General features: G+C 47.1%; 1 protein-coding gene across 5 annotated transcripts in view; it reads right to left on the bottom strand.

Moving 5' to 3' along the window:
- Positions 1–21,876, bottom strand: part of NF2 (NF2, moesin-ezrin-radixin like (MERLIN) tumor suppressor) — a 101,407-nt gene that overhangs the window by 61,719 nt on the left and 17,812 nt on the right. For all 5 annotated transcript variants that reach the window (XM_081174921.1, XM_081174923.1, XM_081174920.1 and 2 more), the window contains 3 exons: positions 17,018–17,143; positions 14,744–14,866; positions 13,024–13,107 (listed from right to left, as the gene is read on the bottom strand). In XM_081174921.1, the coding sequence (XP_081031047.1) occupies positions 13,024–13,107; positions 14,744–14,866; positions 17,018–17,143 (333 nt within the window). The remainder of the gene's footprint in view (positions 1–13,023; positions 13,108–14,743; positions 14,867–17,017; positions 17,144–21,876) is intronic.

The following is a 21,876-nucleotide window of genomic DNA, read 5'->3' as shown; positions in this document are numbered from 1 at the left end:
TTCAAATTTATTTCAAAGTAGTCCTTTAGCGTTTTTTGGGCCTTCTTAACAATCTCTTGATCTCTTAACAAGGTGTCATTCATTCTCCATCTGAAGGATCCAGTTGGGAAAAGTTTCAATTCCATTTTTAAGGCATTATGGTCGGAGCAGGTTTTTGGGCAGATTTCCACTTTTCTTGTTTTCGGGGCCAGCCCTCTAGATATCCAAATTTGGTCAATTCGTGTCCATGACAAGTGGGCCTCAGAGAAGAAGGTTCCTTCTTTACCCAAGGGGTTCCTTGTCCTCCAAATGTCAATCAAGTCCATATTGTCTGTCATTTCAAAAAAGGTTTTAGGGAGTCTGCCGTCTGTTGTTAAGTTTTGATTTTGGGATTTGTCCATATTTGTAGACACCACCCCATTCATGTCTCCCATCACAATAATGTTGGAATAGTCCAAATAGTCCATCATTGTCTCATGCAGCTTCTTATAGAATTCTGATTTTCCATCATTTGGCGCATAAACTCCTAATATCAAAATCTTTTCCCCTTGTGTTTGGATTTCAATTGCGAGAATTCTTCCATGATCATCTTTGAATAGAAATTTTGGTGACAGGTTCTCCTTTGCATAAATTACAACGCCTCTTTTTTTAACTTTGTCTGATGAGATAAATTCTTGGCCAAGTCTTTTATTGATTAATACTTTCCTATGGAGCCTAGTCACATGTGTTTCTTGAAGGCATATTACATCCAATTGTTCTTTTTTTAGGATATGAAATATCCTCCTTCTTTTTTCCGGAGAATTCCCGCCATTTATGTTCCAACTAAGTAGCTGCAGAGACATCCTGTTCTAATTAAGATGTTCTTAGGATGAGGTGTCTTCCTTTTGCTCAGGTCCCGAGGGTGCAGGCGTTAGCCCGCTTCCAGGCAGTATTGGTGCTGGTAAAACTGGAAGCCAATCCACTCCCTTTTGGAGATCTTCTCCGTGGTCGTGAAGGAACTTTTGGTTATCTTCAGGTGTTCTAATTTTAACCTTCCTTTCTTTGTAGGTGAAGGATAATCCTTGTGGAAACTCCCACCTATAGGGAATTGCGTTGTGTCTCAACAATTTTGCTAGTTCTGTATAGGTGGCTCTGAGGTCCAGCAACTGTCTCGGAATATCTCTATAAATTTCCACCCTTTTGTCTTGTATTTCAATTGCTTTTTTGAAGTGAAGACCTAGGATCTTGTCTCTCTCTTCCTTTGATCTTAAAATTATCAAACAGTCTCTGGATCTGTCTTTCCTTACCAATCTTCCCAGTCTATATGCCGAGACAATCCTGAAATCTGTATCTTCCTTTAAACCCCAGAACTTCGAGAATTCCTGTGTCAAGTATCCAATCAAGTCTCCTTGTTCAAGTTCCGGGATGCCTCTCAATTTGATGTTATTCTCGCGATTTTTCAATTCCACCATTGACAGATAAACTTGTTGTTCACCCACCTGTTTGTGCAGGGGCTTAACTTCTCCCTTTATTTCTTCAACTTCTTTTTGTAAAGCTCCCACTTTCTGGATTGCTTCTCCAGCTAATTCCCGATTTTCCGCTGTTGCTCCTTGCAAATTCTCTATGGCTTGCGTGTGCTGGGAAACTTGATCAGTCAATTTTTGAATCGAGGAAGTCGCTTTATCTATCTTCAGAGACTGGTCGTCCACCTTCTGGTTTAAACTTGATAATTGCTCCAATATTTGTTTTAATAGTGTATCTGACCCACCTGCTGCCATATCTTCCTCAGTGGCCTTCTCAGTTATTTCCCCTTGTTCCCTTTGGGTCACCAGTACAGCTGGAACCGACGATCGGCGTCCTTGGGTCAGTGTTGTTTGTACAAATTGTGCTGGTTTTCTTTCCTTTTCTTTTTCCTTGGCCTCTTTAGATTCCTTAGCTTTAGATGCTCTTGTTCTCCCTGCACCACTCATTACACATCTGTCAGTGTTCAAGGTCAGATTGTCTATTGTTCCATAGGAGAGACAAATTCAGTTATAAACAACCAGTGAAGTGGAATTCAAAACAAAAGTCAGTTCCCAGGATTTTATAATCCGAAAGCCCTGTAGGGGGAGTGCCACCAGGTTTCAAAGACAAAGAAGGAAGTAATCCGCCATTAAAGTTCCAAATTATTTCAACTCAGTAAATTCAATGATCCAACAGTCCCTTCAAAGACTCAGAATTCCCCAAAGCACCTTTTAAAGTTCAGCAAAATTTCACAGGAGGTGCTTGCAACAATATCACGTCCAGTCTTTTCTGCTCAAATGTATCAGTTACGCTTGCAAAGTTTTTGCAACTGTTTCCGCAGTTTGACACAGTCTCCCTCTCCGGCAGCCCGACGATCTGGCTTTTTAAAAATACGACCCAAAGAAAAAGGAGGTAGGAGAGAAGTCTCCTTCTTTTAATCAATGTCCCTTTCCACCTTCAATTCAGCAGGAAAAAGAGCAGGTTTAATAGCACGAAAAAGTTAAAACTTCCCACAGTCCCGTTTCAAGCGCTTTCCACTTTTTAAAGCTTTGCTTTGATCTTGTCAGCAATGTCGGAAGACGGACTTCCCTTTTCTCGTCTCCCGTTTTCAGCCAAATTTAACAGATTCTTTGCCAATTTTAAACCCTTTACTCACGGGTATGTTGCTTGCAGTTTGATGTTGGTTTTAGGAAGAAGGATCAGCGCTCATCTGCAACGGCCGCGCGGCTTCACTTCCGCGGAAAGAGCGATGAACTCACAGCACCGCTACCCCTCCTTCACTCCGGGTCTCCTTACGGGGTCCCTTCTGTGTTTTCGGAGCAGCTTCTGGTGCCCGCCGAGTCCCACGGCCACGGGCTCACTCTACCCGTGGTTTATCTTGATGGGTCGTCGCTATGCCGCAGCGAACGACCCTTTTCCGCGGAGCCCCTCTTCAGAGCTCGAAGAGGACCGCCATTACAGTTTCGCGCCGCCCCCGGAAGTCCTTGTATGGCTTTAAAAGAGGACTGCACAAATTTCTGGAGGAGAAGGCTCTCGAAGGCTGCTAGCCAGGATGGCTATGCTCCACCTCCACAGTTGGAGGTAGCCATGTTTCTGAATACCAGTTGCTGGAAGCCACAGGAAGGGAGACTTGGTGCTCATATTTTGCTTGTGGGTTTCCCATGGGGGCATCTGATAGGCCACTGTGAAAACCGGGTGCTAAACTAGATGGGCTATGGACCTGATCCAGCAGTCTCTTCCTGTGTTCTTAATATATGCATTTTTGTGCAACGTTCCCCCTAATATATGTGTTTTGTACACCATTTTTGGGTTGGAGAACTGTATCACGAGATTGGGAGGGTTGCGAATCTTGAAGGCTCACCTGTCATTTTGGAATGCAAATTTAGATAAGCATGCACTAAATTGCATATCAAACCAAATTTCTTGCCTACCCCTAGTTCTGACCAAGCTGCTCTCCTGAAGTCTTCCACATCAATGCCAGTTCCAGGAGATTCTGCAACTGTTGACTTTATGCCGTTTTCTATAGCTTTCAGGGCACAGATCTTCCACACAACAGAAGCAAAATAGTATTCTGTAGCTATTATATGGGAACAAAAGTCTGACAACTATTTTGGCAGTACAGAGCAGCGGAAAATAAATTGGGCTGGGGCAACCTTCTCAAAGGTTTGAGTGGGGCGGAACCGCTCAGGGGGAAACGCACAATGACTATCGCCAAGCAGTAATCGCAACATGTTTTCCTTTACAAAAAGTCTGAGGAAGGCTTTTGTGTGTGTGTAAATAGAGCTATTTTGTGTGAAGGAATCGTTTTTTGTTTCGGGGGGGGGGGGAGAGAGACACTGCCTATTCTGAACTTTACTAAGTATATATACAAACACAGTACATATACAAAATTGTTATTATTACAATAAATCTATGGTGACCAGGAATAAAATGGATACACACCCACATACACCCCAACCATTTTTATTCAGATTTTTATTTTTACTTTTACAAAAAGAAGTTGAAGATTGCAGTGTGAAGGAAAAGATACTTTAAATGCATGCCTATAATTGGTTAGAATGTGGGGAGGGGGGGTAAACACCTTGTAAATTTCTTAATATGCAATGCATTTTCATCTTACCAATAAAGGAAAAGGTAAAGGTAAAGGGACCCCTGACCATTAGGTCCAGTCATGGCCGACTCTGGGGTTGCAGTGCTCATCTTGCTTTATTGGCCAAGGGAGCCGGCGTACAGCTTCCGGGTCATGTGGACAGCATGACTAAGCCGCTTCTGACGAACAGAGCAGCGCACAGAAACGCCGTTTACCTTCCCGCCGGAGTGGTACCTATTTATATACTTGCACTTTGATGTGCTTTCGAACTGCTAGGTTGGCAGGAGCAGGGACCAAGCAACGGGAGCTCACCCCATCACGGGGGTTCGAACTGCCAACCTTCTGATCGGCAAGTCCTAGGCTCTGTGGTTTAACCCACAGCGCCACCCGTGCCCCTCACCAATAAAGGAAATGCCCTCATGATTTCCCTGGATTTTTAACAGATTCTAAACCAGCGAAAAGCAGAGGCAGAAAATCAGTCAAGATAAGATTCAACAAGACCAAGAAATTGGAAAACTGGAAGACAGAGAATGGAAAATCTTTAATATGGCAATTTGGCCCCAATGGACAGAGCAAGTACCGGCAACGAAGCAAATGTGGAAGATGATTTTGTAGAGCAGTGGCACGGGCTCATACCAGGGTCAAGACCTAGTGAAACTGGGGCCTCAATGCCAGCATCACAATAACGTTCCTGGAGAGATCTGGTATGCAGCAGTGAAACAGTGCACTGCTCTTCAGATTCCCCCTACGTATTTTAAAAATAATGATACAAAAAGTAGAATTGCATACCAAACCAAATATAAGCCAGTATTTGTGTAGTGGTTGGAGTGCTGGACTCAGACCTGGGAGACCAGGGTTCAAATCCTCACACAGCCATGAAGCTCACTGGGTGACTTTGGGACCATCACTGTCTCTTAGCCTGACCTACCTCGCGGGGCTGTAAAGATAAAACAGGGAGGAAGAGAGCTCTGTATGCTGCCTTGAGCACCTTGGAGGAAAGGTAAATGTAACAAGGAAAAAGGCTTCTATGTATTGTGGATTTTTTTTACACTCTATTTTTATACAGTCATACCTCAGGTTACAGACGCTTCAGGTTGCGTTTTTTCGGGTTACGGACCCACCGAAACCCGGAAGTACCAGAACGGGTTACTTTCAGGTTTCGGCAGTTGCGCATGCGCAGAAGTGCTAAATTGCGCTTTGCACATGCGCAGAAGCGCCGGGTCACAACCCAAGCGTGCGCAGGCGCGGGGCTGCAGGCTGCAAGAATGCCTCCCGCACGGATCACGTTCGCAACCCGGGCATCCACTGTACATGAAAAATAAAAAGTTAAAAGAAACTAACTTTCATCCATGTAAGCAAGATTTAGATGGGCAGCTGGAGACAGCAGCCAATCTGCCTGCCAAAAGCTCTTTTACCTAAATTGGGCCACTAAACAGCACCAAAATTATTACTCACGAGGGTTCATACGATCCATCATTTTGAGCCGATACCCTTCAAATAGCGAGAAGCCTGATGAAACCGTCAATTTGGAAATTAAGAACTCAAGCCAGATGCTCCCATAGAACATGCAGAAGGAATTCAGTACAAAGGGCCACGTAACAGCCGCCCCCCTGAACGGGTGTTCCAAGAGAAGGCCATTTACAAGTAATATATCTAGATATAGATATATATGTACCGGAAATATTTTGATTCCATTTTGGCCCGCCGATGAAAGAGCTGCCAGCGTCCTGCCATCATTCACTTATAAAGCCAGGACGTGATTTCATACAGTAATTAACCCCGGTATGCTAAGAATGTCCTCAACATCCACGAGGAAAGTCAGAGGGGAGGAGAGTCCTGCATGGCGGTTTTTTAAGCAAGACAAATGATCAAATAAAGCGAAGGCAGGAAGTCAGGAGTCCTTCTCAATCAGCCTCTATTTAAAGTTTTGAGCAAGGATGGGGGGGCGGGACAACACACGCTACAGAGCTTGACAATCAGCATCAACAAGCTGCCCACACACATCCTCAAGGCGGCAAAAGGCGTTTGGTGCGAGAAAAGAGGGGCTTCAAGGCGGAAGTGCCAAATTTGGAGCCGGCACAGATGCGAAAGGAAATGCCCCATCAGCATCTGACTCAGACTCCAATTTATGCAAGAAACTTTGTAAGGGAACATCCAGGGAGGCGCTGGGCACCTGACAGCTCCCCACTGGTTTCGGTAGGAGCAGAGATATTTGGGGGGAACCCAACCACCAAGAGAAGGGTGTGGTCCAAAGCATTTATGTCCAAGGAAAATGGATTTACAGTTTCGGGCAGTCGAAAATACTAAAAATTATGGGGAGGGCTCTTAACAGATTCATCAGTGCAACTCCAGAGTCCATCACAGATTGATTATGGGGCTAGGTGGATTTCAATCAGTATGTTTATTATTGCTTCTAGAATCTCTATGTCACCTTTCATTATAAGACACCTAATGCAGCATGCAATCAATCATCATCATCATAAAATTGCAATCAATCCATTAATCAATCAATCAATCAATCAATCAATCGAAGCACAGATACAGCAGGCACAAAAATTGATGACATTCAGCACAGCTAGGAAAACATGTTGCAATGCGTAAGAACGTAAGAAGAACCAGCTGGATCAAGCCAAAAGCCCATCTAGTCCAGCCTCCTGTTCTCACAGTGGCCAACCAGATGTTTGTGGGAAACCTGCAAGCGGGACCTGAGTGCAAGAGCAACTCTCCCCTCCTGCAGTTTCTAGCGACTGGTATTTAGAAGCATGATTGCCTCCCACTAACGGAGGCAGAGCATAGCCATCATGGCCGGTAGCCCTTAAAAGCCTTCGTGAATTTGCCCAATTCTCTTTTAACGTCATCTAGGTTGGTGGCCATCACTATCTCTTGTGGGAAGCGAGGCGAGTACAAAATGTCTTTGCTCAGCACAGTGGTGCTAAATGGCACTACCATTTAGATCATGGGTAGGTGAACTAAGGCCCAGGGACCGGATCCGGCCCAATCGCCTTCTAAATCCGGCCCACGGACGGTCCAGGAATCAGCATGTGTTTAACATGAGTAGAATACAGTGGTACCTCGGGTTAAGAACTTAATTCGTTCCGGAAGTCCATTCTTAACTTGAAACTGTTCTTAACCTGAAGCACAACTTTAGCTAATGGGGCCTCCTGCTGCCGCCACGCCGCCGGAGCACGGTTTCTGTTCTCATCCTGAAGCAAAGTTCTTAACCCAAGGTACTATTTCTGGGTTAGCGGAGTCTGTAACCTGAAGCGTATGTAACCTGAAGCATATGTAACCCGAGGTACCACTGTATGTCCTTTCAATTAAAATGCATCTCTGGGTTATTTGTGGGGCCTGCCTGGTGTTTTTACATGAGTAGAATGTGTGCTTTTATTTAAAATGCATCTCTGGTTTATTTGTGGGGCACAGGAATTCGTTCATTTTCCCCCCCCCTTCAAAATATAGTCTGCCCCCCCCCCCCACAAGGTCTGAGGGACAGTGGACCGGCCCCCTGCTGAAAAGGTTTGCTGACCCCTGATTTAGATCCACACTTCATGAAACCACACTGGGCGACCTTGAACCAGTCCCTATCTCTCAACCTGACCCACCTCACAGAGTCATCGGGCAGCGTAAAATAAGGACGGTTAGAAAAACAAGCCCACTTCCTCAAGCCCCTTGGCAAAGAATGCAAATGACTTTTAAAAAAAACAGTTTCTCTTTCCTGCTTCCATCCAAACTCGGTGTGTGGTGGCCCTTTTGGATAAAAGTATTAGGACCTTTTTTAAAAAAAACAAAAAGGTTGCAGACCAGCGAAGATGGAAACGCTCACTTAACCAGTAGCAGACGATGACACAGTTGAGCTCACCTGACCTCTGTGTCATGGGCCAGGAGTCAGCTTCACCTGCTGAACAGCAGCCTGAAGGGGGAGAAGTTGGAATGACTCCACCTGCAGCTAATCAGCCTTCAAAGAGAGAAGGCACTGATGAGAACCAGCTGGCTTTGGCCTTCATAAAGAAAGCATTCAGCAGCAGCCAGGTGCTGCAAACAATGCCTGAAGTTCCTGGCTCTTCCTTGCTGCTTCCTGCTGGATCCTTGGCTCCCTGATCTGGACTTCCTGACTTATGGCCTGGACCTTTGGCTCTGATCATCTGGATTCCCTGACCTCTGTACTGGACCCATGACTCTGTGATCAACTGAACTCCATGACCTCTGGACTGTACCCTTGACTCTGCTACCATATGGGTTCCTTGATCTCTGGACTAGACCCATGATGCTGTGATCATCTGGACTACATGACCTTTGGGCTGTCGGACTTCGTATGTGGATTCTGCTCTCAGGAAAGTGTTCCTCGGAGACTCCTAGCCACTGCTTGCTGAGCAACGAGATTCAGACAGGGCTACAATACTCTGATCGGTTCTGTTGCTGTTGCTTTCCTGGGAGTGGAGGAACACCAGCAAGGTCAGCATAGTGCAAAGGCACTAGCAGAGCCAATCTGGTGTTCCTGCCAGTGCATTTCCAACACACCAGCAGTAGGAGTAACAATGCAACTGACCAAAAGTGGTAGTAGAGTTTTGCTTTCAAACTGGATATTCTATAGTCCTAGCAAACCTTATTTTGACATCTTTAAGAGGGACATTTTTAAGAGGGAGACTTTCTTTCTAACACTGAGCAGTACCTCCTTGTATTTATCAGACACATTAAGAGAGAGACACCTTCCTTCACGAATTCCCAGAAAAGGCACCTTCACAGCAGCTTTGCAATAATTCAAGTTTAACTGACTGGAGAAAAGTCAAAACCATTTTTTAAAACAATAATAATAATCTTTAAATCAGCTGACAGCCTTACTTATGAGTTCAGAGCACGGTTAACAAATAGCTCGGGAGTGATTTACCAACAGCGAGCCAGGATGAGGGATTGGTGATTCAAATTTAGGAAAGGGGGTGGGTGGCTGTGAAAATGAAGGATAGCATACATTCTTCAAGATATGTTGGCTTGCGTAACCTTGCAAACTTTTAGGAGGAAAAAAGCACACGCAGAGAGAGCTTTTCAATTAAACGAGATATTTAAAAGTGTCACAAAAATGGTTCTTCTTGAAGGAACACTGATTCATGTTTGTGTTTTTACTTGTAGATTGTCTTTCTATCACGCAAACATCTGGTTTCGCTTGCACCAAATAAATTTGTTCACATTTATATTCAAGATACCAAAACATTATTAGTTTCAGAAATAACAAATAGGGGGAGGGGGGCGGAACAGCAGCGCTGAAAGGAGCTGCAATACTACAAAATCCAAGAGGCCGTAACAGGCAGAGTCACTTATGACGATGACTCACACTTTTAGGAAAAGGAATTGGTGCATTTATTGCTTTGAGAAAAGGGCATTTATTGGGCCTTTTTTTAAAAACACCTGCCCATGAGCACAATGGCATGAATGTAATACAGCTGGGGTGGCTAACCTCCAGTTTTGGGGGAGCTAATCTGACTCATGTTGACTGGGGCTGATGGGAACTGTGGTTGGGGGAAGGTTGTGCTACACCTTTTGAAAGAGGGAGCAACAAAAGTAAGCGGGGAGTCTTTGGGGAGGGCATGCAGGGTGGGGACACTTGCCAAAGTGCCAGGTCTACAAATTTTGCCCTAAAGGGCAAAGGTCTGCATCACTGGCACCAGCAGAGGGGGTGACAAAGTAGAGAAAGTATTTCTTCCTTTTGTGCCCCATGCAGGCTTCTGTGGAAAGACCCGTCTCCTTGCCTGCTCCAGGAAGAGGAAGGAGAAAACAGCAGCGGCTTCCAAGACGACATGGATAGGCCATAGCCAGCCACATCACATACATGTTTTAGCAGGAACATAAAAGAGGAGTCTGGTCCTGATGTCAACGTGGCATGGGAGAAAGGCGAAGGGGAGATTGTGCCACAGACCTGCAGCCCATGTCTGGTCATTCCTTTTTTTAATGACCAGGTCTCACTTATTAGAAGAAGCAGGGAGGTGGCCACCCACCTAGAATCTTCCAAGTGTCCCTATTTTCCAGGGACAGTCCCGGATTTACAGAAACCGTCTCGCTTCCTGTTTTGATCCTGGAATGTCCCGCTTTTCCTTAGACAGGGGTCAGCAAACTTTTTCAGCAGGGGGGCGGTCCACTGTCCCTCAGACCTTGTGGGGGGCTGGACTATATTTTTTTGGGGGGGAAATGAATGAATTCCTACGCCCCACAAATAACCCAGAGATGCATTTTAAATAAAAGCACACATTTTACTCACGTAAAAACACCTGGCCGGCCCCACAAATAACCCAGAGATGCATTTTAAATAAAAGGACATATTCTACTCATGTAAAAGCACACTGACTCCCGGACTGTCCATGGGCCGGATTGAGAAGGCGATTGGGTCGGATCCGGCCCCCAGGCCTTAGTTTGCCTACCCATGCCTTAAAGGTAAAGGTAAAGGTACCCCTGCCCGTACGGGCCAGTCTTGACAGACTCTAGGGTTGTGCGCTCATCTCACTCTATAGGCCGGGAGCCAGCGCTGTCTGCAGACACTTCCGGGTCACGTGGCCAGTGTGACAAAGCTGTTTTGGCGAGCCAGCGCAGCACACGGAAACGCCGTTTACCTTCCCGCTAGTAAGCGGTCCCTATTTATCTACTTGCACCCGGGGGTGCTTTCAAACTGCTAGGTTGGCAGGCGCTGGGACCGAGCGACGGGAGCGCACCCCGCTGCGGGGATTCGAACCGCCGACCTTTCAATCGGCAAGTCCTAGGCGCTGAGGCTTTTACCCACAGCGCCACCCGCGTCCCTTTTACCCATGCCTTAGGAAATCTCTATTTTCACTGGGGAAATGTTGGAGTCCTGCGACCCCCAAGCCAAGGAGATAAGTAACTATACAACCTTTAGAAGACATCTGAAGGCAGCTCTGTACAGGGAAGTTTTTAAATGTTTAATGTTGGAAGCCACCCAGAGTGGCCAGGACAACCCAGTCAGATTTACAGTAAATTTATTGTTGTTATTACTGTGGAATGGGACATTCCTATTTCCATCAAAGAAACATTGGAGGCTATGCCCACCTTTTCTAAGAAGGGAATGCAGGATCCGCCACACAGGGTGTGGTTTTGCCACCCCTCTAACCTGCCACGCGGGGCACATGATCCCTCTCGTGACACCCACATACCCCCAATCTGCATCTGGCCACTGGTGAGAGTCACCACCGACAAGCAGATTTACAGAACCACCCTGCCTGCAGTTTCTCAAAAAGATGTGCATGACATTATATTTCCAGCCACAAGGCCAACAGATGAAATAAACGAGCAAGAGCTCCTTTACAGGAAGAAGAAATGTTATACAACCGTGTGCTGAGGAGAAAACACACAAAGGAATAACGATTTTGGAGCTCAACAGGTAGAAGACGGCGAAGTCTGCTCCAGAGAGCTACCTTTTCTGCCAATTAGAGTTGTTCTAGGCACCCCCTGCTTGAGAACATGATGCACAGGCAGCAAAAGGAGACTATCAACGCTCACCTGTGTGGTCTAATATCAGGACGGTGCACAGGGGCTTAATACATTGCAGTCTTTTGTAAACACTTATTAAGAGACTCATCTTCCTCTGCGGGTCAGTTCCCTAAATGAAATGACTTCTCTTTTTTTTTGGCTAAGGAAAAGGTAAGATGCATTAGTCACCAATCGTTGGAGCCACAAAGAACAGAGCATCAACAATAAGCATTTATCAATATTTATGTCTCAAGCATCGCCTTTCTACACAACTGTACCCCCCAAAGCAGTGTTCTTTTCCTCTCTTTTTTCAAATGAAATGACACAAGAGGCAGCGGGGGAGCAGTATAATCAGTGAACAGAGTAAGCTATGAACGTTTGCCAGGTGGGGACGATGCATGAATCTGCCCCCCCCACACACACACACACCATTGCAGCTGAAGACGTAGAGAAGCCATCAATGGAGATTGCAGCAAAGCCCTGAGACGCCACACATCTCATCTTTGACAAAATGAGGTATCTGACCACATTGCCAAGGCGAGTGCTGGCCCTTCGGCAAAACGAGGCCTGCTGTATGGGCAGGATCCCTTCTTTACCCAGCAGGTCACTGCAGTCTGCAGGAGACCATCTCCCGCGAGTTCCAAAGAGATCAGAAGCCCGCTTCACTGAAACTCAAGAGCAGGCCTTTCAGCTGTGAAATGGCATCCCTGTCGGAATACAACGGGCACCTGCTACTGGCACTTTTCTGGCAACAAGTAAAGACTTTTTTTTTCCCCGACAGGCTTTCCCAGCTGGATAAATAGGTCTCTGCTATGAGTATCTACTTTTTACATTTATCTGCTGTCATTTCCTAAGATTTTTTTTTAAAAAAAAACTGGTTTTATTGCATTTTGGACACTGCCTTGAGACATATGGGTGGAAGGCGATAAATGATGGTGGCGATATAGGAGACGAGAGCTCTGACGTTTCTTCAACAAAGCATCAAAATGAGACCAAGGAGCTGCACCCGTATTGCTAGCCCCGCCCACAGCTGGCCTAGGCTCCGCCCATTGCCCGTAACAACTTAGGGTCACTTAACAACGTTATACGCCCCCCTAGAACAATTCAGTCTGTGGAACTGGTACTGTTACAGGCACCACATGATGCTCATTCCCCATTGGTAGGAAACTGACCTTTCAGCTTTGCTTCATGCACACTTTGGAACTCCCTGCCTATTGATATCACTGTGTTCTTTCCGGTACCTACTAAAGACATTTTTTGTTTCAGAGAGCCTACCCAGATATGTAGAATGACAATGTGTGTTTTAATCTGTTTTTTCGCTTCTCACTGATTTCTTTTTTGAAAATTTAAAGTTGCTGTCTTTAAGTGTATTTATGGATAATTTAACTGTTTTATTCTTTTTGTAAACCACTTTGAAGCTGTTGAGTTTGTTTGTTTTACAGTCGAGCAGTGTATAAATTTTCTGAAAACTAAAAGAAAATAGTCATCCATGCCACTGTCCTTACCTTGGCTTGGACTGCGTAAGAGGCAAGGAGAACAGATGCCTCTGGGGGACAGGAAATCTTCTCATCCAATATCTGCTTCTTCACCTGAATAAAAAAAATGCAGGAGCTATAGTGCAGCTAAGAAAGACAAACCCAGCCAATGATTTCCTTTTCAAAGCATCTACTCCAGAGGTCGGCAAGGTTTACCTCGCCTGGGCCAGTTCACTCCAGCGGAGATCCCTCTGTGGGCCAGATTGCGCGCGCGCCTGTGATTTCCAGAACCTGCACAGATGCGATTTTCTGCGCCGCGGAAGCGAGTCGCCGCGCTGCACCGATTTAGCGCAGCGGTTGGGGACTCACCAGGTAGGTGGCTCTGTTCGGGGGCGGCTCGTGGGCCGGTTAAACGATCCCCATGGGCGGCTTGTGGCCCAGAGGCCTTTGGTTGCCAACCCCTGGTCTACTCTATGTATACAACTAAGTCTGGATCCAAACCCAAATTGATGCCTCCCCCACCCCGCCCCCCGTTTAAACATGCAAAATATTGTTTGGCACAGCAAGGTAGGTCACTGCTCCCATTTTACAGTGGGGGAAATGGTGGCTCCGAGGCAGGAACTTAACCCAACATCCCATAGAAATATCCAACTGAAGCAGGAATAGACCAAGCCTTCTTCCCTGATCCAGGCACAACATTGTAGACTAGGGCAGGGAAATGCAGTCCTCCAGACCTTAGCCTTGGGACTCTTCCAAAAGCATGCCACACCCAACACTGGTCCCCTTCCACATCCTTTGCGAGTCACATTGGGATGTGTCCTTCAACTGTAATAACATCTTCTCTTCCTAGATGGTGGGGGGTGTAAAAGCCTCTGATTTCTTATTTATATATTTATTGCATTTATATCCCAGCTTTTACTCCAAGGATCTTAAGGCGGCATACATGGTTCTCCTCTTCCTCCTCATTTAATCCCCACCACACCCCTGCAAGGTAGGGTAGGCCAAGAGGCAGTGACCGGCTGAATGAGGATTTGAACCTTGGTCTCAGGCTGAAGTCCAACCCTGTAAGCACTATAGGTAAAGGTAAAGGGACCCCTGACCATTAGGTCCAGTTGTGACCGGCTCTGGGGTTGCGGCGCTCATCTCGCTTTATTGGCCGAGGGAGCCGGCGTACAGCTTCCGGGTCATGTGGCCAGCATGACCAAGCCACTTCTGGCGAACCAGAGCAGCACACAGAAACGCCGTTTACCTTCCCGCCGGAGCGGTACCTATTTATCTACTTGCACTTTGACGTGCTTTCGAACTGCTAGGTTAGCAGGAGCAGGGACCGAGCAATGGGAGCTCACCCCATTGCGGGGATTCGGACCGCCGACCCTCTGATCGGCAAGTCCTAGGCTCTGTGGTTTAACCCACAGCGCCACCTGTGTACCTAACCACTATACCACGCTGGATTATGGCTTACTGTGCAAAGGCTCACACCCACAGCTCCACCCACTCTCACCTCTGACCCTGGAATCCCAGAATTGGAACTGTAGAGTTGGAAGGGACCCCAAGGGACATCTTGTCCAACCCCTTGCAATGCATCAGAATTAAACCCTTAAGGGCTCCCTTTCAGATGCTGGATTTTCAAAGTCAGAAACAACAGCTGTCTCCTGGCTGCCAAAATATGCAATGCCTCCATTCTGACTTGAAAGTACTTTTCCCTCCCACTGGGTCAGGCAAACATGGGTCTCCCTTACAAAACACCTACTTGAAGGAAAAATAGGTGCTGAGTGATGTCCTGAACAAGCTCGTCCTCTGCGTTCTCTGGGTAAAACTTGGCCAGGAAGTGAAAAGTGACCGGCTCCTCCTTTGGAACATCGTGGTCCAGGACCTGCAGAATTAGATCTCCCTTTTAATCTCTTGGAAGAATGTATGAAAAGCCTTGACCATCACATTTAGTTTCTGAACACCGAACAGAGCAGACCAAACTCCAGCAACTGTTCAGAGGCACAAAGCATTATGCTGCAGCATAATGCAGATTCAGCAGTCCAGTTGCTACGCTGCCTTACAAGGTAGGGCAAATCTACACATACGTCAATAATACTAATAATAATTTGTTACTTATACCCCGCCCATCTGGTTGGTTTTCCCCAGCCACTCTGGGCGGCTTCCAACAAAATATTAAAATACAATAGTCCTTCAGATATTAAAAGCTTCCCTAAAGAGGGCTGCCTTCAGATGTCTTCTAAAAGTCTGGTAGTTGGTTTTTCCTTTGACATCTGGTGGGAGAGTGTTCCACAGGGCGGGCGCCACTACCAAGAAGGTCCTCTACCTGGTTCCCTGTAACTTCGCTTCTGGCAGTGAGGGAACGGCCAGAAGGCCCTCAGTGCTGGACCTGTTTAAAGCACAGGACTTCTCTCAAAGAATCCTGGGACACTGAAGTTTCTTAAGGATACCGGGAATTGTAGCTCTGTGAGTGGCAAACTACAATTCCTGGGATCCTTTGGAGGAAGCCACATTTTTCAAATGTGCTTGGGATATGCTTTATCCTTATGGTGTGGGTCAGTCCTTCATTCTCTTAAAGGAATATTTAATAATTCCCCTACTAGATCACTTTGCCCCATATACACCTACTCAACCCCTTCAATCGGCAGAACTGGCGCTTTTACAGGTGCCACATAATACACATTCCACATTTGGCAGGACCTGCACTTTGGAACTCCCTGTCTATTGATATCAGGCATGCACCTTCACTTTTCGGGTCCTTCTAAATACTTTTGTTTCAGCAGACCAACTCAGATGTTTAGAAAACTGATGCGAGTTTAAATCTGTTCTCAGCCCATTGCTATTTTCACTTTTTTAAAGTCTTAGATTGCAGCTGTTAATTTTTCTTTTTGCTGATTATTGCTTAATTGAAAACCATGTTGAGGGATTTATTTACAATCAAGCAGCGTATAAATTTTATGAAATAAATACTCAGCAATGGGTATTTAAGATTTCCTGATATGCTCCCCTGGTGCAAGAGCTGGCCTGCGGATCTGCCCCCCCCCCATGTGATTTCTAGGCCTTTCTAAACATTTAGACACACTCAAGACTTTTTACTGGACATCCACCAATAAAGATTTCCTCGCTCTTATCTTGGTGTGGCCTTGCTCTTTGTTTTCCGCAATGCTTCTGATACTTGGAGCCTGCCTAGTTAGGAAACTGCAGTGTAGCTTAAAGCCCCAGGTCGCTAGTTAAGACATAAGCATTTGCTTGGCACCACACCGCTGCCTTCGACAGATTTTGTAGCAGACAGTACAAAGTCCCATCAGTCAAGGCAAACACATCCTGCTAGAGGGAACGGTGCGCTGAGTAAACACTCTTAATGCACAACATACGTCTGGTCCCGAAATGTCATCCAACTTCAGCTGCCTGGGAACAGATTAAGGAGAGGAAAGCCATCTCGGAGCAAGCTTCCCCAGTGAGAATTAGCCAGTACTACATGCAGCTCAGATATGCTAGCCTTGACTTATAGTTAACACTCAGGCTTACTGTGCAAAAGTTACAGCTGAGCTACAGGAATGAACTCGCAGCCTCTTGCTACCTAGGAATCGGAGGCAGTAATCTTACGGCTAGTTTACTAAGAAGCTGGTCCCCATGGAATCCATGAGAAAGTAAGAAGAGCCTGCTGGATCAGGCCAACAACCATCTAGTCAAGCATCTTGTTCTCACAGTGGCCAACCAGATACCCATGGGAAACCCACAAACAGGACTTGAGCAAAAGAGAACTCTCCCTTCCTATATTCAGAATCACTGTTGCCTCTGCATCTGTAGAGGCAGAACACAGCCATCCTGGCAAGCAGTCACTGATAGTCTTCTCCTCCATGCATCTGTCTAATCCTCTTTTGAAGCCATCCAAGTTGGTGGCCATCACTGCTCCCTGTAGCAGCGAGTTCCTTAGTTTAACTGTGCGTTGCAGGAAGAACTCCTTCCTTTTCTCTGCCCTGAACCTTCCAACATTCAGCTCTGTGAAATGTCCACAAGAACATTCCGTCCTTACCTTCTTATCCATCTTGAGCCACGCCATTGTGTCTTTGATCATGTATTGCAGGCCAAAGAACCACGTTTCACGGAGTCCCAGTGTCCTGCACACCAGGTCAAACAGGTCCTTTCCTTTCCACTTGACCTGCAGAAAAGGATAACAAAAGTTACAGCCTCCTGCTCCCAGATATAAGTTTGCTTTGGACAATGTGTGGTCGTGTCCATCGCCACCGCCAGACTGGAAAAAGCAGAAATAAGACCTCCATGGGAGAAGAACAAAAGCAACACAGGGATTGCTTGTTCTGTAACATTTAAAGCAGGGAGCTGTGAGTCCTCCAGTTGTTGTGGAAACTAACGCCCACCAGCCCCAGGCAACACGGCCAACAGTTGGAGATTATGGGAGTTGGGGATCAAACAACATCTGGAAGGCTGCAAGTTCCCCATCTCTGATTTAGGGGTTTCCAACTGGGTTCCTGTCTGGTGGGCAAATGCTCCTGCCACCAAGGACGTTGCAGCTGACAATCTCTTGGGTGACTCATACACTGCTCCACAGGACAGCTGCAACGAGGAGAACAGCTGCAACTCCATGGAGGAGAAGGCAATCAATGGCTTCTAGCCGTGATGGCTATTCTCTGTCTCCATGGTTGGAGGAGGAAGCAATGCTTTTGAATTGCTGGAAACCACTGGAGGGGAGAGGGCTCTTGGCCTCAGGTCCTCCTTGAGGGTTACCTGGAAGAGGAATATCAGTGGCCATCGTGGATGCTGGACTTGATAGGCTATTGCCCTGATCCAGCAGCCTCTTCTTATGTACTTATGCAACCCTCAGAAGTTCAGGGGGAGCAGGGAGTGACCTAGGAGAGGGCCTTCTCTGTGGCAACCCCTAAGTTGTGGAACTCCCAACAGAGGTGCATCTAGAACCTTCCCTACACAACTTTCAGCAAATGCTGAAGATGCCCCTCTTTACCCCAGCCTTTGACTCCTGAGATGTGTGGATTCAGAGCCTACCCTATCCCTCTGACTAACTAGTTCTGACTGTTTTCAATTCTGTACTTTAAATTGTTGTAACCCACTCTGGGACTTGCTAGTAAAAAAATTCAATAAGAACCGCAACAACTATGGAATTCACTGACAAACTGAATGCTTCACTCAAAAACAGTAGGAGGGGAAAAAAGAATAACCAGTAGCATACACATCTCAAAATTTAGTTGCTCTTCTGCAGGGTAGCAATCGGTTAGTCTCTGTGCACTGTTGCAGCAGCAAATTTAGATTTAAGGCTCTAAATCATGCATCCCATTTCATAAGGATATGTACACTCGTTGGGATCCCTGTGTGCTTTCTACCGGGTTAACTTTGCACATCTTCCACTGAATGGAAGTGGCACATTGTAGGTGTTTGGGAAGACATTTTGAGCGTGCAGGGCAGCAAGGGAGAAGGAGATGGGTTATGTAGGCAGAGCAATGCTCATAGAAATATGGAGACAGCTAAAGCAACCTGATCAGGCAGTTACCCTGAGGATTAAGCTTTCACTCTCTCTTTAGAGTGGCGATTGCGTTCCCTTCCCATATATGCATTATTATTCAATTAAGCAGTTGGAGAGGAGGCATTAAAGCATGGGCTTTTTAATGCTGTGGTTATAGGAAAGCAGGTAACATAAGGAAAGTATTAGAAAGGAGCAGAGACAGATGACTTTTATATGCAGGGACTGGTTTTGTTATGTATGATTGGGTCCAGGATATCTGGAAGAGATGCCTCACGTTTGATCCAGTAGGGCTCTACATATTTTATTGCATTTATATCCCATCTCCAAGGAGCTCAGTGTCATATATAGTTTCCCCCTCCACCCCTCCTCATTTAATCCCCACAACAGCTAGTTTAGGCTGAGAGTGAGCAACTAGCCCCAACATCACCCAGTGAGCTTCATGGCCGACTAAGGACTTGAACCCTGGTCTCCCAGGTCCTAGTCCAACACTCTAACCACTACACCACCCTGGCTCTATGTTATGGTCTCCCTCCTCCGCTGCCAGTGGTAACATGCCTCTGAGCATCAGTTGATGAATCACAAATGGGGAGGGAGTGCTGTTGTGTTCAGGGACTATTTGTGGGCTTCCCATCTGGACATCTGGTTGGCCAAAGGTGATCTGGTTTGGGAGAGGAAGATGCTGCACAGGCCAGGCCTTTGGCTTGACCCAGCAAGGCTCTTCTTATATTCTAATGAAGGGAAGATACGGACTTCCTTGAAGACCTATTACAGTCATACCTCGGCTCCTGAACGCCTTGGGAATCGAACGTTCTGGCTCCCAAACGATCGACAACCAAAACTGAGTGCTCCAGTTTTTGAATATTCTTTTGGAAGCTGAAAGTCCGACGGGGCCTCCACAGCTTCTGATTGGCTGAAGGAGCTTCCTGCAGCCAATCAGAAGCCGCGCTTTGGTTTCCGAACGTTTCGGAAGTCGATCGGACTTTTGGGACGGATTCTGTTTGACTTCCAAGGTACGACTGTATTATACTGACATACATCTAGCCAGGGCTGAGTTCAGCCTCCCATACCCAGGCTACACTTACAGCAGTTAGGGGATGAGCTACAGACCCAAGACCACATGCACCCCTTGGCCTAATTTCACAAGCCCTTCCTTGAGACATCTGGAAAGAGTCTTCCCTCTCTTCCTCATCAGCCTACTGGGTGAGGAGGGAGGGAGAAGGACATCAAGGGCCGGAAATCAAATGCCTCATCATCCGCCAATGGAGACCTAAAAAGAGCCCTGCTTGATCAAGCCTGTGGCCCATCTAGTCCAGCATCCTGATCTCACAGTGGCCCACCAGATGCCCCAATGGGAAGCCCAAAAGCAGGATTCCAGCACAAGAGCCCTTTCCCCTTCTGTGGTTTCCAGCAACTAGCATTCAGAAGCATTGCTGCCTTCAGCTGTTGAGGCCGAGCTGATGAATTTGTCATGAATTTGTCTAATTCTCTTGGTCTGCCAATAGTCATTGCCGCCTCCTGCGGCAGCACGTTCCATACTTTAACCATGCTCTGTATGAGGAAGTGCCCTCGCCCGCCCCCCCCCCCCCCGGACAGGTCAGCGCTAAGCGAGTGCAGCCCTCGTCAGAAAAAGGCCTTTCAAGGAAAAGGCTGCAGGGTCCCCGAAAGAAAAGTCTCGACAGCAGCAGCCCCAGCTGCCAGGTTAACAAGGGGAGGTAGTCCAATAAAGCAAACCCACACGTTCACTTTGGGTTAGCAGGGAGCAGAAGAGAAATTCACCTGGAGTAAGGGAAATTGGAGCAGTCAAAGAAGATGTGGTCTTTCAAATGGCTGCATATCAACAGTACAAAAAGAAAGCTTTGGCTTGTTTAAGAAAAGATGGTACACCAGTAGGAAATAAAGCGAGCGAGATCCTGGCGCTTTTCTACCTCTGGGAATCGATAAAATTGCAGGGAGAGGCATATGGCTGCTCTTCTGAAGCATTAAGGCAGGGGGGCCTCCCTCCCACCTTGTCAGTATCTCTCAAGTCTTAGGATCACCGGCATAGCATTCAAAATTAATCCTCACACATGGCACAACAGCTCTGCTCCAGCTGCTCTCCCTTCTCCAGCTGTTATTGCACACTGCCCACTTGTGGCTGCTGCTCCCCACTGCATCAAAACAGAGGTTTTAATCTCAATTCCTTTTGCCTAGCACCCCCCAACCCCCGGCACCAAAATTCTTTCTGGTACCACTGATGTGAATCCCACCCCCACCCCCAGTGCCTTATTTTCTGGTGGAAAATATTCCATTTCATACGTTCGGGGTGGAGAGGTTGTTCATTACCAACAATGAACAGATGCCAGCTGCAAGCACAGGATGAGTCGAGCTCAGCCATTTCAAAGTGTTTAGCTTCACTTAGTGATTACAAGAAAAATAAAACTGGACAAATTAAGACCGAGGGATGGGAATACCAGCCCTGTGAAGCAGCCACCGTGTGGGTCAGCACTGCCTACGACGCCAAGGGAGGGGAGAATGAATAATGGCTTGTGAACATGTTGGTTTGCTCAGTGGCGGAGGAAGGGAGGCGGGGGGGCGGTCTGTTCCAGGTGCCATCTCTGAGGTGGTGACAAGGCACCCTGCAGGGGGCTCGCCCCGCCACCATCGTGCTGCCACAGCCACATGCGAAGGATCCGCCGCTCGTGGCTGCTGCAGCGGTGGCATCCCACCGCCGTCCGTGCGGCGCTTAAGCGGCGCCATCAGCAAACGGCTGCGCAGCGCATGTGCGGCACCGCTACATGCTGTGCACGTGCATGCGCAGTACGCAGCAGCGCATGTGCCACCAGGCGGTTTGCCCCACCCCGGCACCCCACACTGGGTGCTGGTTAGCCTTCCTTTGCCCCTGGGTTTGCTGGCATTTGGGGTCACCAATAGCCTTGAGCTCAAAAATATGAGAGTATCATAAGAGCCCTGGTGGATGAGGCCAATGGCTCACCCTGCCTAGCATCCTGTTCTCACAGAGGCCAGCCAGATGCCTGTGGGAGAAAAAGGTAAGTAGGACCCGACCACAAGAGCACCTTCTGTGGTCTCCAACAACAACGAACAGAATCATTGCTGCCTCTGACAGTGGAGCAGCCACAAACAAGCATCAGGAGAGAAATGCAGTTGAAGAGGAGAAATGCAACGGAAAGACAAGCAAACAGAATAACTGGATTTACAAATGGATGTTGCCAAGACAGAACGGTGAAATGAGAGCCCTGGAGTGCATGACGCCACGTGGCGAAGCGACCCGTCCATTCACTGGAGTGGAAAGTGGCGGCGAAAGGAGGGGCTTGCAAATGCAGGGCTCCTGCAGAAGCCTTGCCAAGGAAAAGAGGCTTTCATCCACAGATGCAGGGTCTGCACCCTGTGGAATTGGTGTT

This window comes from Podarcis bocagei, assembly GCF_964188305.1.
Source record: "Podarcis bocagei genome assembly, chromosome: 16".
Classification (NCBI taxonomy): domain Eukaryota; kingdom Metazoa; phylum Chordata; class Lepidosauria; order Squamata; family Lacertidae; genus Podarcis; species Podarcis bocagei.
Note: the sequence above shows the minus strand (reverse complement) of the source record. Positions and strands in the feature narration are given on the sequence as shown.